General features: G+C 37.6%; 1 protein-coding gene and 1 non-coding gene across 2 annotated transcripts; one reads left to right on the top strand and one right to left on the bottom strand.

Annotated features, from left to right (window-relative positions):
* Nucleotides 1–4,848: 4,848 nt before the first annotated feature.
* LOC145956080 (uncharacterized) lies at nucleotides 4,849–7,641 on the bottom strand. Its single transcript, XM_083071640.1, has 7 exons — nucleotides 6,856–7,641; nucleotides 6,579–6,782; nucleotides 6,258–6,494; nucleotides 5,524–6,165; nucleotides 5,189–5,451; nucleotides 4,923–5,115; nucleotides 4,849–4,863 (listed from the first exon to the last, which is right to left on the bottom strand). Exons 1-7 carry the CDS (start codon nucleotides 7,111–7,113, stop codon nucleotides 4,849–4,851), a joined length of 1,812 nt encoding a protein of 603 aa, XP_082927766.1. The 5' UTR covers nucleotides 7,114–7,641.
* An 8,409-nt stretch (nucleotides 7,642–16,050) lies between these two features.
* Nucleotides 16,051–16,155, top strand: LOC145956655 (small nucleolar RNA R71). Its single transcript, XR_014432894.1, has one exon. It is a non-coding gene; the product is annotated as a small nucleolar RNA R71 (small nucleolar RNA).
* Nucleotides 16,156–17,955: the final 1,800 nt, after the last annotated feature.

Genomic DNA, 17,955 nt, shown 5'->3' with positions numbered 1-17,955 from the left:
TAATTGAATACAATCAAATTTTGACGTACTCCTAAATTTTTTTTTAATCATCTTAATTAAATATTATATGACTTTTTTATAATAAAAAATCTTTTAAAACCTTAATCTAATACACTCTTCTTTTTAATAATTGGTTCCCTAAAACAAAAATCATATTTAATATAATTTTATTAATAATTGAATATACTGAATTTTGATTCAACTATGATAGTCCTAAACAACTATAAAGAATTGTCTCCAATAAAAGATCCTTCTAGTCTATGTAAAAGAAAATTACGATAATACCACTTCCTTCCATTCATCTATGTCCTGATTTTGAAAAGGAAAAGAATACCTTCCGGATATTTTAGTATTTCTTCTCTGTAGTTGGTAATGATATAGTATGATTTAAACTTGTAAATATTCCCCATTCTCCTCATAAAATAGGAATTATATTCCTGCTGCGACCATTCTCGAAAAGAACATGGAGATTCAGATTAAGAGAAATGAAAAAGAAATCAAATGTTTGAGAAAGTGCAATCATTTGCCACCACATTGCTCATTTATTATACAGAATCTTTAAACATTGATAATTCAAAAAATACGATAGAGAAATGAGCATAACATTGATAACCTTGTTTCTGCTAACATATATATTTGTTGAGTTACAATGGTAAATTAGCTATCCACCTTGTGAACATGGCAAAACCTTCCTCAGGCGTGTACTCAGAAACTATATGTCCTGAACCCTGCAATTAATTACAATAATAGAAATTTAGACAACCTTACAAGATACAAATATTTCACTACATTATGTACTTTTCAAGAAAGGATAAATAGCACCAATTATTAAAAATTGGATGCTCGTACCTTCACAGTTGCAAAAGTCATTTGATTCGAGTAAGTCCTTGTTTATCTGGATGAAATGAAAATTATTCACAAAGATTTGGATACATGTTTGTTGTCTTAGGGTTTATTGGGAGAAAAAGAAAAATATAAAAATGAAACAAAGGTAAAATAGGATTGAAAGAATAGTGTGCATCTCCTTTTTCTATCTTTAAAATTTTGCCATATTTTATATTTCAATCTGGAATCTTCCATTAAAGAGAATAAAATACAATAAAATTTTCTAATTTCAAATATTTTTCAGTATAATATATATATATATATATATATATATATATATGAATAAAGGATAAATATAAAAAAAATGATAAGATATAAATTAAAATTATTTGAATAATTGAATCACAATATCTAAATTAATTATCCAAACATGCTTCCACAAGACGGTGGAAGAGACAACACTAATCTTGGACATTAAACACTTATGTTGTGTAGCACCAAGGGGTTTGATAAGTAGGTATGGAAGCTGATAGCTAGAAGGAACATGAGACATTACAAGTTCCTTCTTCGTAATTAAGTCACAATCATTGGAAATATGCTTTAACCATGAGTGGAACGCCAGGTTGGCAAAAAGAAATGTTGCTCCAATATTGTCAGAATACATGAGTGGCACCAACAATAGGAAGCTAAAGTTCCTAAAACAGTTCCTTGATCTAAAGAATTTCAGTTGTAGTTGATCCAATGATACGATATTCTGCTTCTACCTATGTGTGTAACACCCTAGATTTCATAATTTATAATAAATAGTATTTTAGAAATTATTTTAATATTTGATATATTTATTTTAGAGTTTTAAATATTATATTTAACCTATTATATAAATTATATTTTATGCACAATACATGATTTTATGATTATTATTTTGATTAGTATTATGAAGGTAATTTTATGAAATGTATTTTATTTAATGATGCTTTATTTCACTAATAGGGAAGAGATATATTTTAATTATATTTATGTTTATTTTAAGGAAAGGGAGGACGTAATAGTCTTTTGCTAATTTTTATTATTATTAATTATTTTATTAAATGAGGGGAAGGGTTAAGGAAATTATCAGGAGTTAAGTCATTTTTACATCATTTCTATGTAACCATCACTCTCCTGACTTCATTCATTCTTACGCCTCTAAAGAAAAAAGAGGAACCTGAAGAAGAGAACCGATCAGATTCTGCTTGTGCATCTTCATATTCTCATCAAGGTAAAGGGAGAGTGAGAGACCTCACTTGGGGAAGTGGGAGTAATTGTTGGCTCATACGATTGGGCCCCAATCCCTTGCCTGATGGATGCATACAGGAATAGGCACTTTATAAAAGTTTTCTATTTTGCTTTCTAATTGTTCTGTTGCATTCCTTGTGTGATTCTGAGTGTGGATATGTATTCAATTTCAATAATGGATATGTTTGGTAGCGAGATTGGCCCCAATCCCTTGCCAGATGCATGCTCTTACACTACTAGAAAAGTTTCATTTTCTTGCAAATTTTCCTGCAAAAAAATATTCGCAGAAATTTTTTGCGAGTTTTCTTGCAAAAAAATATTCGCAAATTTTTTTTGCAAATTTTCCTGCAAAAAAATATTCGCAGAAATTTTTTGCGAATTTATTTGCAAAAAATAATTTACAGATATTTCTTACAAATTTGGCTACAATTTTAATAATCATAGAAAATTTTTCTATGGTAAAAATTTGCAGAAAATATTGTAAGAATTTTATTTTGTTTCTTGCAGATTTTCTTGCCAAAATAAATTCGCAAGTAATGTTTACTAAATGGTAGAAACATTTTGCAGGTAACTTTTCCTGCAGATTTTCCTGCAAATTAATAAAAAAATATATTTAAATTTATAAGTTTAATATTTTAAAAAAACTTCAAGTCCCACATCGATTGAAACTAAAGCAATTAAAGAGTATATAAGTTGGGGCAACACTTACCTTACAAGTTTATTTGTATGGTTGAGTGTTAGACTTATAATCTACAATCTTAGAATTTAAAAGATTATGTATCACATGTTGGAGGCATGGAAACAAATGCTTCGGATGAATTCATTGTGAGCATTTGAAAGTTGAAAAATTATTGATAGAATTTATAATAATTTCTTTATTTTTTTCGTAAAAAATATTCCTGCAAAATTTCTTACAAAAAAATTCGTAGGAAACTTTCCTGGGAATTTTCCTACGAAATTTTTTTTGCAAGAAACTTTCCTGCGGATTTTTTTCGTAAGAAATTTCGCAGGAAAATTTACTGCGAATTTTAAAATTCGCAAAAAAATATTATCAACGAAGGTATTACCTGCAGATAAAATTTCGCAGAAAAATTTGCAGGAACAACATTTCCTGCAAATTTTTCATAGTCGCATGTAATAAGAGAAATTCTAGTAGTGTTAGAAAAGGAACTTTTCAAATGTTTCCTGTTTTCATGTTTGAGTTTTATATTGTGTTCCTTGATGGTTGCTAAATGTGAATATGTGATAAATTTTGACAATAGACAAGTTTTGTTATGAATTGAGTGCTCTATGGATTCCTGTGAGAAATCCTATAAAGTGAAATTAGGGATATAATCTTTAGATGAATTATGAGGCATTATATGAAAAATTGATGATGGATTTGTGTTTTGGGTAATATTTGGAATGTTTTAATTGATTGAAATAATATATTAACTAGTTGATTGTAAAAAAAATGCGTGAAATCATGAAGTTGGGTCGAAGACTCTTATACTTCGTATGTTATGAATTGCGAATTGAATGTATATGATGTTGTATAATTTCCTAGTATGGTTTATGTGTTATTCTGATGTAAATGACTATGAGAAGTTCCTTTTGTATAAGATTATGTAAATATGATGTGAAAATGTGAAAAATGAACATGTTACTTATGACATGATACTATGAAATAACGTGATATGAGATATGAGAATATGTGACAAGTGAAATGATGAGTCAATGAAGTGTGAATATGTGACATGCATCATATTCATCTATGTGGCAAGTATGATGTGAAGTACACCGTTAGGGAAGGCCTTCGTGGCGTAACATCTTTGGGGAGTCCTAAGGGATAGTACAATTTAGATGTCTTGATTTTGCTTGTTTGTGAGCACGAAAGATAACTTGCACAACTTCGCTATCCTAACCAGACCCTAGTAGTACATCTTTCTAGTTGAGAGTGTATCGGTAGCTCCCTACATGTACTCCTAGACTACCTTAGGTGTGTTGTTTAGGCAGCACACCAGTGATGTGATATGTGATATGTGACTGGCGCCACATACATGCATTTATGAGTCGAGTCCATGACATCATTACATGATGAATGACTGTGTATGTGTTACTATTGTATATGTAACTTGGATTTGCACCTAGTTAATGTGTAGCTATGACTGTACTTATTATAATTTGTGTGTGTGTTGTCTAACTGTTATTTTTACACCTGAACCCAAGCGAGATGTTTCTCACTCCCCTATTTGCTCTATGTGTGTCTTATTGTGTTGCAATTGATCATCAACATAAGAATGTTGGTGATGAGGCTTAGACATTATTATCGGGTATGCTCTAATAGGACATGTAACATCGGGACTTAGTTAGGATTAATTTTAGGAAATCATTGTCTTTTGTTCGTTTTGGAAAACTTGACTTTAATTCTTTGTAATTCCGCATTTGAGATTTGGCTTATGAATTATGGATGTGAACCTTTTATTCCTTTTTTATTTAAAACAACTATTTTAACTGAAAGTTTTCATTTATTCAGAATGTTATGTGTTATATATATTGTATATTTGTGTTGGGGTAGAGGGTGTCACACTGTGGACACTAGTACATAAAGGGTCTTTTACATCGGGTATTTTGAGCCTTTTACGTCGAAAAAGGTTCTGACGTTAATACGGGAGACGTAAATTTACGTCGCCTCTAAAACGCGACGTAAATTTACGTCGGACATTATCCCAGCCCGACGTAAAAAGGGACAAAAAGCATGCCATAATTTTACGTCGGACATGGCTTGTCCGACGTAAATTTACGTCGGCCATTGCAAGGCCCGACGTAAATTTACGTCGGACAAGCCATGTCCGACGTAAAACTAACCCGTCAATGTATGGAGCCATGTATATATCTCTTCTTGAGTCACTCATCCATGTTTGCATATATTGCTGGATCTGGACATGAGTGTTTCCTGATTTTTGGATGGATTGAGGCTCAATAAATCCATATACTTCTGCTTGTGCATGCTCCACACTCAATTTTTCCATGTACCTAACACAAATAATTATTATAAGTTAAATGTAATTATTGTAAATTTAGACTCATAAAAGAAAATATGACTTACATGGCCCACAGCTGTATGATAGAAATATTTAACATGGAATTTCCCCCAACAATCTCTAATGCATCAGGCATAGATATGTATAGTGGAACAGCAGCGCTATCAACTCCAAAAACTCTAATGTCCCACTGCAATTGAATTGGCTTCTTCTTTAATCGTGGTAATATGATTAGAAGCTTAGATATGGGATCATCCTCAGCTGCTGCGATATTAGCATCATCAACATGAGGTTCTCTGATGACCTCCTTACCACGATTGATAAAATCCTAAAGAAATAATCATAATTAGTTAAACAATAATAGAATTATAAGAATATAAAAGAGAAATAATATAATTACCTTTGCCCGTGCTGAAAGTGGCATGACCAAACGTTTTGGCCAAGCTAAGAATGTGCCGGTTGCCTGCCCCACTAGTTGAACCTCTGTATTGGGCAAAGGCACTGGAGCAGCAGCATCTTGAACTTGGTCAACCACAACCCGTGTCCAATCTGGCTGTAGAGGGACACCATGGATGGTTGAGCCACCCTCAAATACTCGGCCAATAGCCACTAACCGTGGGGGGTCATCCTCAACATATAACTCACACTGGTTTGGTACATCAGTGTGAGTCTGATCCGGTGAGGGATCTGGAGCAGCACAACTCCCTTTAGTGCTGACTCGAACACCATCATGAGCAACTGCAGTCTGTTGCTGAGAACGAGCCAAAAGTTCAAACTTTTGTTCAAACTGTTTTTGAATATTCTTCAATTTCTCTTCAAACTGCATCTCCAATCTCTGCTCCATTCTCTGCATAACCTCTTGACTGCAAGAGTCAACAGTGCTCCTCGATGATCGGGCACCAAAGAAATCTCGGTGGCTCCAAGAACCACCAATTCCACACACACGGCCTCCGTGCTCTGGCCTTCCTATGGCCGTTGTGAGGATATCATCCCGACCATCGGAAACAAATGAGCCCTGGGTGCTCTGCTCAACTAAACCCTCCTACAACATATTAACAATAAGTATACCCTAAACTACACTTATGAATTAAATGAGTTGAAATGAAGAGTCTTAGTTTGTATATTTTTACTTACTATTTTATCAGCAACGACCCTTGCAGACTCAAAAGTCATTTGCCCATCTGATTTTGTCCGGGCTGTTATCCACATCTCATGGCGGGGAGGTGACTCCACACGGTCAGCAGACTCAACCCCTGCTGCCTCTGCCCTAGCCTTCTTCATTTCCTTTTTTTTTCTTTCATATCCCCCTCTTGACAATAGATGGGGTGCATCATTCTTGGCCTGTCGTTCTTGGGCAGCTATTCTTTTAGCCTGCAATAATACAAAAAAGAAAATGAGATTAATTAATATATACCTTAAGTATTTGTGTCAATGTAAGAGTTATCAATAACTAACCTGCCACGAAGGGTCCAATCGAGTGGCACGAAATTGCATCCACTCCTCATCAGTGATCTGGTACTTTAGATAGGGAGTCTCATTTTGTCGCTCTCCAAATACATACTCCCGTGTCAAGAAAGTCTTGAAGTCTCTCCACCTGGTGGCCAGGGCAGATAACATCTTCCTCCTCATGACCTCAGTGTTGGGAATGTCAAAATTTTGCTATGAAAATAACAACAATTAATAAATAATGTATTTAAGTTATATAATATTCAAGGGATGTGAAAGTATATACCTGAATATCCTGCCACATGAGGTTCTTGTCAACTTCCTGAACGTCATCCCATGATGGAATGATAATAGAAACATGTCGTCGAGCTAGGACTCCCAAATAGCTCTTAAACTTGGCAGCATTTAGGCCTGATGCCTTGCCAGAACGAGGATCCACCTCAACCTGTGTCCTCTCCTTGGCAATGCGTCCAGCTGTCAACCCAGACAATCGGGTGACAGATCTACCTTCCCTCCTCCCACTGCCAGACCCAGAATCCTCCATAATCCTGAAAAAATTAAACTTTCATTATTAAAACAATGAATTAACTGAATAGACAAATAAAGTAAAAAATATAATAACAATATAGCAACAAAATAACTAATAAAAAAACAAATAATTCACAAACAGAAACCTATCTGGAACAGCCCATACTAAAATCAGAACGGGCCGTTCCAGATAAACAATTTACAATACAAAAAATTTAAGCAGAACGGGCCATTCTGCAAGGAGAACGGGCCGTTCTACAAGGAGAACGGGTCGTTCTGCAAGGAGAACGGGCCGTTCCAGATGACTAAATAGCAGAAAATAAAAAAAATTTGCGTAGACAAGAAACTAACCTCAAACGTGTAATGTGCAGACACTTAGAGAGTTACAAACGTCCAGTGTAGAAACAAACGCACTGAGAGACTTAGAGATTGAGAGAAAAGGGATTATTAGTTTCTAAACAGGGAGCGCGGGAATGAAAGGTGGAGTGCGCGTTTGATTTTAGGGGAACTAATTTACGTCGGGTGAGGGTTGGCCCGATGTAAATTATCCCATTAACGTCGGAGCTCTCACTGTCTGACGTAAATTTACGTCAGACTACTGGGGTCCGACGTAAATTTACGTCGGACAGTGAGAGCTCCGACGTTAATGGGATAATTTATGTCGGACCCCCCTCTGTCTGACGTAAATTAGTTCCCATTATTTACCATTCTGCCACCGCGTTTTTATAACGTCGGTGGTGCCTTGTTCCGACGTCATGTAGGTGACGTAAAAGCCTCTTTTTGCACTAGTGGGATGATGTTTTGTTCTTTTTACAAGACCAATAGATAACATTAGGACCAAGGTAGATGATGTAGGTTGTAGTTGATTTCATGTCAGATAAGTCTCCACCCTGGTTTGAGTCACAAAATGCCCATAAATGAATTCCAAAAGAATGTCTAAGGTGGAGACTATAATCCAAAGTGCCCTTGAGGTAATGGAGGAAACTTTTAACATCCAATAGGTGAATATCTTTTGGAGCGTGCATATACTGTGAGAGTTTGGAGATAGAATATGCAACATCAGGTTGAGCCAATGAAAGGTATTGAAGTGAGCCAATGTGGTGATGATACTCTTGTGTGTCACATGAAGGTGTGTCACCACAAGCAACAAGATCACTCGAGGTAGACATAAACGTTGAGATTGGTTTAGAATCTTTCATATTGGATTTTTGCAAAATGTCATATATGTAATGGTGTTGTGTGAGGAAGAGGTCGTCTTGGGTGGGAATCATATCAATGTTGAGAAAATAACTAGGTGAGTGATCGAAGTCGTATCCGGTCAAATAAAAACAATTAAATGTAGTACTAGGAAGTTGTCCTAGGTCGTCTCTCAAGGACCATTTTTCTCTGTCAAAGGCTTAAACACACGAAGTGGGGGGGGGGGAATTTTGGTTGTTTAAATTTTAAGTTTATAACACAATAAAATACAGATAACACAATAAGTAAAATAGATTGGCTCCTTGTTCGGATTGTAACTCTCTTATCCTTGATTTACAATAAGATTGCTCTATTAACTACTTAATCCTTGTTCCATCCGAGTTAACCAACTAAGCGAAGATTAACTCAAGCTTTCCCTACACGAATTAAGAAAACGTATACAACATCAACCTCTTCACAGATTAAGCAACTGTGTCATTAAGCATAGCCCATTAAGCATGGACATACTAATATAGAGGTTGAATGAAGAAGAACAAAGTAGAACAGAGACACACAAACATTCCCAACCTCAAACAGAGATTACAATCCATAACAAGAAGCCAACCCAATGGTTTTAGCCTTCCATTAAATTTGAACTAGAAATGAAAATGCAAGGAAAATGAAAATGCATTAAATCAAGTTAAAGAGTACTACAATCTAGCCTTCCATGGAGGAGGCAAAGAACAGAATTAAAATGCATACAAAAGGAAAGGACAATAAAACATAAACTACAACTACAACAGAGAAAAATAAACTCAAAGAAAACAAAGAGAAGGGAGGAAGAAGAACACCCAAGAGTAACTTATTTGAAGGTGTATTGAGGGGTGTCTTACAATGGAGAAGTGAAGGCCTATTTATAGCCTTCATCTAATACAAAAGAAATATAAAATAATGGGAAAAAGCTAAGACAAAACGAAATGGGATGAGTTGGTGTTGTTGGTGGGATGAGTTGGATGCCATTTCCGCACCGATTTTTGACCACCGAAATTGTCCTTCTAGATGAACGAATTTGAACACGGTTCCTTCTGCAAAGTTCTAGGTCTTTGTCTCAGCTTTCCAGGGCCACCGAGTTTTCACCATTTGGATCACTACAGCCCAAGTTAAGCCCTGAAGACCGAGACATGTTCATCAGCCCAAAAACAGCGAAAATTTAGAATAATAATTCCCAACTATCCAAGTTGGCCCAACAACACACATATCTATCTAAATCCTATAATTAACCATAGATGGAATGTAAAATAGCTAAATTGAAGGAAAAGATACATATCAAATTATGATTTATCAAATACCCCCACACTTAGCTTTTTGCACTCCTGGGCAAAATCAAGAAAGCAAAGCAAAGAACAATTCCAAAGATATCAAAGAAAGTGATGACACAGGAAGAAACAGAGACAACAATACACACAAGAAAACAAACAGATTTACACAATTCTCAATGACTCCTGGGAAAAGAAAAGGAGTAGACAACATCCAACACAAAAAGAGTCAGAGAAACTAGACACTTATGGAAATCATCCAAGCATTTCAAGACATGGCAAGACAATTAATTAGCTCAAGAGGTGAATCAAAAGTAACAGAGCCTCACAAGATGCACTATATCACTGTTTCTCTCAAGTGTCTAGGCAACTGTATACTCTCAAAGCACTCATGAAAAACAAGCAACAGATAGACTTGGCAAGCTTCTAAAATCAACACCCAATAAACATGCACATAAGGATCAAAAGGTCTTTTTAGGGTTGTAATGAGGCTAAGGACAAGGTAGAGGATAATTTATGGGATAAGTAACTGCAAACCAGAGGAAATAGAGGAGCAATGGGGAATAAGTCAAGAATACGCACAAGAAATAAACCCAAAAATTTCTAATGATTTTCATGATGATGAATCCTCTTTCTCTTGCCTCAAACAACTTCTTCTTTTTTTTTTTTTTTTTTTTTTTTTTTTTTGAGTATGAACAGTACATAGTGAACAGTAACCACGAAAATTTGTAATGAGTAAAGTGTACAACATAAAGGACCAACTAGCCAAAATACATCATCCAATGACACACACGCACACCCCCACACTTATTCAAGAACTTATTCCCAAAACAATTCCAAAGCTCCAAAACTCCCTAAGGTTAAGATAATCATGGTTTTTCGCTTAAGGCTTGTAATGAGCTTCGAACAAAGAAGGGGAAATAGGCTCAGTAGGGGTTATCAGAGGAGATAATTCAGGGTAAGCTTATTTGGCCAGAGGCTTATAAGAACAAAAATGCCTTAATCATATCCAAACATGCATGTGAATCAAGAAGTATCAGACAGAGTCAAGACAAGGCAACTGTGCAAGCAATCAAGAGGCATAACACACAAAAAAAAGGATAGATAGTGGCTCAAATCCTCACACAGGGTATATCTGTCACAATTAAAACAACCTCTCAAACCTTAAAATCATCTTTCCAAGCAGAGAAAAACAGGGATTTCAAACCATATTGTATCAAGAAGCTCCTATCCAAGAATGAAGTAAGTGTCTACACACTATCAATATCCAGAAATCAAAGAGAAACATGCAAAACTGCACAAAACACAAACCTAAAATAACAAATAAACCCTGAAAGCATATAACCAAAATAGTTCCCCCCCACACTTAAATCACACATTGTCCCAATGTGGCTCAAACAGAAGATCAGAGCAATCAGAACAATTAATAAATCTGGACAAGTGCAATAAAAGTAAAGAAGGAGAGCGGGAAAGAAAACTCCCTAAGTCATGGTGGAAGAGTAGCGGGGTCGAGTAGAGATGTCTCCTCTACAACAACATCCAACAAAGATGGATTGCTGAGGAATGGCTTCAAACGGTGCCCATTAACTTTAAAGCTCTTATCTGTGGATTCACTTTTGATTTCAACTGTACCATAAGGATAAACATTAGTAACGACAAAAGGTCCAATCCACTTAGAACGTAACTTACCACCCATGAGTCCGAGCCGAGAATTGTACAAGAGAACTTTCTGGCCAACCACGAAGTCTTTCCGAGCTATCAAGCTGTCATGGAACTTCTTGGTTTTCTCCTTGTAGAACTTAGAGTTCTCATAGGCTTCAAGGCGGATCTCATCAAGCTCACTCAGTTGCAACTTTCTTTCCTCTCCAGCCTGATCAATAGAGAAGTTACAGGTCTTCACAGCCCAGTAGGCTCGATGCTCGATCTCTACAGGAAGATGACATGCTTTGCCAAAGACAACCCGATAAGGAGACATCCCTATAGGTGCTTTGTAAGCAGTCCTATGTGCCCAGAGAGCTTCATCCAACCTGTTACTCCAATCTTTCCTATTGGGTTGCACAATCTTCTCTAAGATCCTCTTGATCTCCCTATTTGAAATCTCAGCTTGCCCATTAGTTTGGGGGTGGTAGGGTGTAGAAATTCTGTGCACTACCCCATACTTCTTGAGCAAAGCCTACATGGATCTGTTACAAAAATGGGTTCCCTGATCACTAACAATAGCTCTGGGTACTCCAAACCTGCAAAATATGTTAGATCTGACAAAATCCACAACAACCCGAGCATCATTAGTTCTGGTGGCTTTGGCTTCCACCCATTTTGAAACATAATCAACAGCTAGGAGAATATATGAAAAACCATAAGAGACAGGAAAAGGACCCATGAAATCTATACCCCAGACATCAAACACCTCACAGAATAACATGGGTTGCTGAGGCATCTGCTGTCTCAAAGAAAGGGCTCCTCCTGCTCGCTGACACTGCTCACAAGTGCTGCAAATCTTCCACGCATCCCTGAAGATGGTGGGCCAGTAAAAACCACAATCAAGCACCTTGCGAGCTGTCCTCTGAATGCCTAGATGGCCACCTGGTGCAGAAGAGTGACAAAATTGCAGGACCGAATCAATCTCATGATCTGGTATGCATCTCCTAATGACCTGGTCACTACACAACTTCCACAAATAGGGGTCATCCCAAATATAATGCTTAGCATCACTCTTAATTTTATCAATTTGAGCTCGTGATGCTAAGGGAGGAAAAACAGAAGCAACTAAAAAATTAACAATGTTTGCAAACCAAGGGGTGGTAGAAGAAGAAATAGTTAACAAATTTTCATCAGGAAAATTATCCTGGATGTGTAAGATTTCAGCACTATTCTCAGCTCTCTCAATCCTGCTGAGATGGTCTGCCACCATGTTTTGTGCTCCGCTCCTATCACGGATGTCCAAGTCAAACTCTTGAAGCCAGAGCATCCATCTGATCAGCCTAGGCTTTGAGTCAGCCTTTTTCAACAGGTACTTCAGAGCTGCATGGTCAGTATAAACAATAACACGAGAACCAAGCAAATAAGATCTAAATTTATCAAGAGCAAAAACAATGGCCAGAAGCTCTTTCTCTGTGGTAGTGTAGTTTGCTTGAGCAGCGTCCAAAGTCCGGGAAGCATAATATATCACTCTGGGCAACTTGTCAACTCTTTGTGCCAGAACAGCCCCCAATGCATAATTAGATGCATCACACATCAGCTCAAATGGGACTGTCCAATCAGGTGCCTGAATGATTGGAGTGGTGGTGAGTGCTTCCTTGAGGCATTCAAAAGCCTGCTTACACCTGTCATCAAAAACAAAATCAACATCTTTTTGTAGTAGATTGGATAGTGGAAGGGCCTTCTTGCTGAATTTTTTGACAAATCGCCTATAGAAACCTGCATGGCCAAGAAAAGATCGAACCTCTCGCACGCAAGAGGGGTAAGGCAACTGTGAAATAACAGAAACTTTTGCAGGATCTACTTCTATGCCCTTACTAGAAATAATATGCCCTAAAACTATACCCTGCTCAACCATGAAATGACATTTCTCAAAATTAAGAACAAGGTTAGTCTCAATGCATCTATTCAGAACTCTATCCAAACTATCCAAACATGCATCAAAAGAGGATCCATAAACAGTAAAATCATCCATAAACACCTCTATGCAATTTTCTAAAAAATCACTAAAAATACTGAGCATGCACCGCTGGAATGTGCCAGGGGCATTGCATAGGCCAAAAGGCATCCTTCTATAAGCAAAAGTGCCAAAAGGGCAGGTGAATGTGGTCTTCTCCTGATCCTCGGGAGCAATATGAATCTGAAAATAACCAGAGAACCCATCAAGGAAACAGTAATGAGATTTACCTGCCAGACGCTCAAGCATTTGATCAATGAAAGGCAAAGGAAAATGATCCTTCCTGGTTGCTTGGTTTAGCCTCCGGTAGTCAATACAGACCCTCCAACTATTTTGGACTCTAGTGGGTATGAGCTCATCCTTCTCATTCTTAACAACAGTGAGGCCTGTCTTCTTGGGGACTACCTGGACTGGACTCACCCACTGACTATCTGATATAGGATAAATGATCCCAGCTTGAAGAAGCTTGGTCACCTCCTTCTTCACTACATCCAAAATGATAGGGTTGAGTCGCCTCTGGGGCTGTCTCACTGGTTTAGCTCTATCCTCCAGTAATATCCTGTGCATGCATGTGGATGGGCTAATGCCAGGAATGTCTGCCAGGGTCCAACCAATTGCTTTCTTATGCCTTTTTAGAACCTGCAACAATTTCTCCTCTTGAACAACATCAAGGGAGGTGGAAATTATCACTGGCAACTTCTCATTATCTTCCAAGTAAGCATACTTGAGGTTCTCTGGAAGAGGCTTCAATTCTGGTGTGGGTGCTGGTTGATCATTAGAAGAAACCAAAGAAGGGAAAAGGGGTTCCATAGCCTGTACCTCAACCTGCAAGTCAGATTCTTTCGTACTTCCTGCAACATGGTTAGTGCATTCTGACTGTATAAAATCAAGACCAAGAGGTACAACACCCAAAGTATCAAGTTCAGATGCCTCATAATCACATTCAGATTGATATTCAGATTGACATTCAGATTCAGACTCAATACATGGAAGATAGTTATACCAATCAGATGAAAATGAATGCTTCTTAGCATGAGGAGAATCTAAACCATAAAAGTGCTCATCAACTAGATCATCAATCAATTCAGCACGAAAAACAGAATGAGCTTCAGAAGGAAATTTCATGGCATCCAATATATTAAAATGAACAGCAATATCACCAAATTCCATAGACAAGGTGCCAGCATAAACATCAATCTTAGTCCGGGCTGTTTTTAAAAATGGTCTACCTAAAATGATTGGGGCAGAACCATGGGAAAATCCATCTTCCATATCAAGCACATAAAAATCAGCAGGAAAAATTAGTTCACCAACCCGAACTAAGACATCCTCTATTAAACCTGTAGGGTGGGCAACACTCCTATTGGCCAATTGGATGACCACACCCGTAGGTTGCAAAGTACCAAGAGACAAAGAATTGAAAATAGACAGAGGCATGACATTATATGAAGCACCTAAATCAAGCATGGCATTTTCAAACTTATTGTTACCAATAATGCAAGGTACACAAAATGTACCTGGATCCTTACACTTCTCAGGAATGTGTGGAACAGATTTACCTATGAGTGCTGAGACATTCCTGCCCATGCTGATTCGCTCATTGCCCTTTAGCTTCCTCTTATGAGTGCACAACTCCTTCAGAAACTTAGCATATCTGGGAATTTGCTTGATGGCATCCAGCAAAGGTATGTTCACCTCCACCTTCCTGAAGGTCTCCAATATTTCTTTATCCATCTCTTCCATCTTTTTGCTTGGAATTGATTTTGGCGGAAATGGAAGAGGAACAGGAGCTTGATATAGATTATCAGTGCATGCACTAGAAGAAGGTCCACCTGCATGAAAATTTTTACTACTACCTGCATGGCTCTCTTTCTCAAGTGAAGGCTCAGGTGGAGGTACAACAACTGTAGGTGGTGTTGGGATGTCAATTTGTTTGCCAGACCTCAAGGTGATGGCACTTACATTCTTCGGATTTTGCACAGTTTGTGAAGGTAGCTTGTCTGAATTTTGGGACTGTGCTTGATTGAGTTGAGTGGCCATCTGCCCCATTTGGTTTGTCAAACTTTGAATGGAAGCTCTGGTCTCTTGTTGGAACTGCATGTTTTGAAGAGTCATCTGCCTCACTAACTCCTCCAATGTAGGTTCAGAAGTAGATGGTTGAGGAGCTGGTGGTGCAGGAGCTTCATGTTGTCTCTGTTGCTGCTGTAGGATAGGAGGAGGCACATATCTGCTAGGACCAGCATTGTTTTGGAAGGGAGGTGATGGTTGTTGTTGTTGCTGCTGCTGGTTAGACCATCTGAGATTAGGATGATTTCTCCAACCTGGATTGTACCTATTGCTGGAGAGGTCATAACTTTGCTGTTGTTGTTGCTGTGTTGGTCTGTTATTGTAGATATTTGCAGCATAGGCTTGTGGGGCATCAGGACCTATAGAAGAGTCTTGCAAGGAGGGACAAGCATCAGTTGGATGATTAATTGAAGTGCAAATTCCACATACCTTTGCTGGTGGTGGACCTGACTTTTGATTTGTAGCCAGTTGTGAGACCAAGGTGGTGAGAGCATCAATCTTACTCTCCAACTTTTTGTGTTCAGTGGAATCTGGGGCTACCATATCATGCACACCCCTCACAACTATGGAATCACTCCTCATATTGAATTGTTGTGAGTTAGACGCCATTTTTTCAATCAACCCTCTAGCAGAAGCAGGTGTCATATCTCCTAAGGCTCCTCCACTAGCTGCATCAATCATGCTTCTATCCATCATGTTCAACCCCTCATAGAAATACTATAATAATAGCTGCTCAGAAATTTGATGGTGAGGGCAGCTAGCACACAACCTCTTGAATCTTTCCCAGTACTCATATAAGCTCTCCCCAATGAGTTGTCTAATTCCAGATATATCCTTCCGGATTGCAGTGGCCCTGGATGCAGGGAAGAATTTTTCGAGGAATACTCTCTTCAAGTCATCCCAGCCTGTTATTGAACCAGGAGCCAGATAATACAACCAGTCCTTAGCAAGATCCTCTAATGAAAAAGGGAATGCTTTCAGATAGATGTGATCTTCAAGGACATTAGGTGGCCTCATGGTGGAACAAACAATGTGGAACTCCTTGAGATGCTTATGTGGGTCTTCACCTGCACGACCATGAAACTTAGGCAGCAAATGGATTAGTCCAGTTTTAAGCACAAAAGGAACATCTTCCTCAGGGTATTGAATGCATAAACTCTCATAAGTAAAATCAGGTGCAGCCATTTCCCTAAGTGTTCTCTCTCGAGGTCCAGGTTGGTCAGCCATGTTTTCAGTTGAGTCAACTTCAGATGCTACACTCACACTATGGGTATCACTCTCAGGTGAGACTATATGCTCTCTAACTAATCTATGGTATGTTCTATCTATTTCAGGATCAAATGGATGCAAAGTGTGTGGACTGTTCCTAGTCATACACTACATGCACCACTATAGTAATAGTGAACAAAGGGGGATTTTTATGAAAACTTAGAAAACAACAAAACTAATGCACCAATATTATCCTAAAATCATTAGCTACTACCACAAAAGAATTGAGGCAAAATGATAAATCTAGCTGTCAAAATCAAAAATGAATTCTAATATTCTGCACTATTCACATTCACATTAATACACTAAAACAAAACACACAAAAATTGACAAAGACTCTAAAACATAAAACACAAAACACACAACAAAACACCACAAAAACAAATACAAAAACGCACAGCCTTTTACAGAAACTGATGATCCCCGGCAACGGCGCCAAATTTGATCGAAGTCGTATCCGGTCAAATAAAAACAATTAAATGTAGTACTAGGAAGTTGTCCTAGGTCGTCTCTCAAGGACCATTTTTCTCTGTCAAAGGCTTAAACACACGAAGTGGGGGGGGGGAATTTTGGTTGTTTAAATTTTAAGTTTATAACACAATAAAATACAGATAACACAATAAGTAAAATAGATTGGCTCCTTGTTCGGATTGTAACTCTCTTATCCTTGATTTACAATAAGATTGCTCTATTAACTACTTAATCCTTGTTCCATCCGAGTTAACCAACTAAGCGAAGATTAACTCAAGATTTCCCTACACGAATTAAGAAAACGTATACAACATCAACCTCTTCACAGATTAAGCAACTGTGTCATTAAGCATAGCCCATTAAGCATGGACATACTAATATAGAGGTTGAATGAAGAAGAACAAAGTAGAACAGAGACACACAAACATACCCAACCTCAAACAGAGATTACAATCCATAACAAGAAGCCAACCCAATGGTTTTAGCCTTCCATTAAATTTGAACTAGAAATGAAAATGCAAGGAAAATGAAAATGCATTAAATCAAGTTAAAGAGTACTACAATCTAGCCTTCCATGGAGGAGGCAAAGAACAGAATTAAAATGCATACAAAAGGAAAGGACAATAAAACATAAACTACAACTACAACAGAGAAAAATAAACTCAAAGAAAACAAAGAGAAGGGAGGAAGAAGAACACCCAAGAGTAACTTATTTGAAGGTGTATTGAGGGGTGTCTTACAATGGAGAAGTGAAGGCCTATTTATAGCCTTCATCTAATACAAAAGAAATATAAAATAATGGGAAAAAGCTAAGACAAAACGAAATGGGATGAGTTGGTGTTGTTGGTGGGATGAGTTGGATGCCATTTCCGCACCGATTTTTGACCACCGAAATTGTCCTTCT

The sequence above is a fragment of the Cajanus cajan genome, chromosome 3, assembly GCF_000230855.2.
Source record: "Cajanus cajan strain Asha chromosome 3, NIPB_CcT2T_4, whole genome shotgun sequence".
NCBI lineage: Eukaryota > Viridiplantae > Streptophyta > Magnoliopsida > Fabales > Fabaceae > Cajanus > Cajanus cajan.
This window is presented reverse-complemented; position numbering and strand designations above follow the sequence as displayed.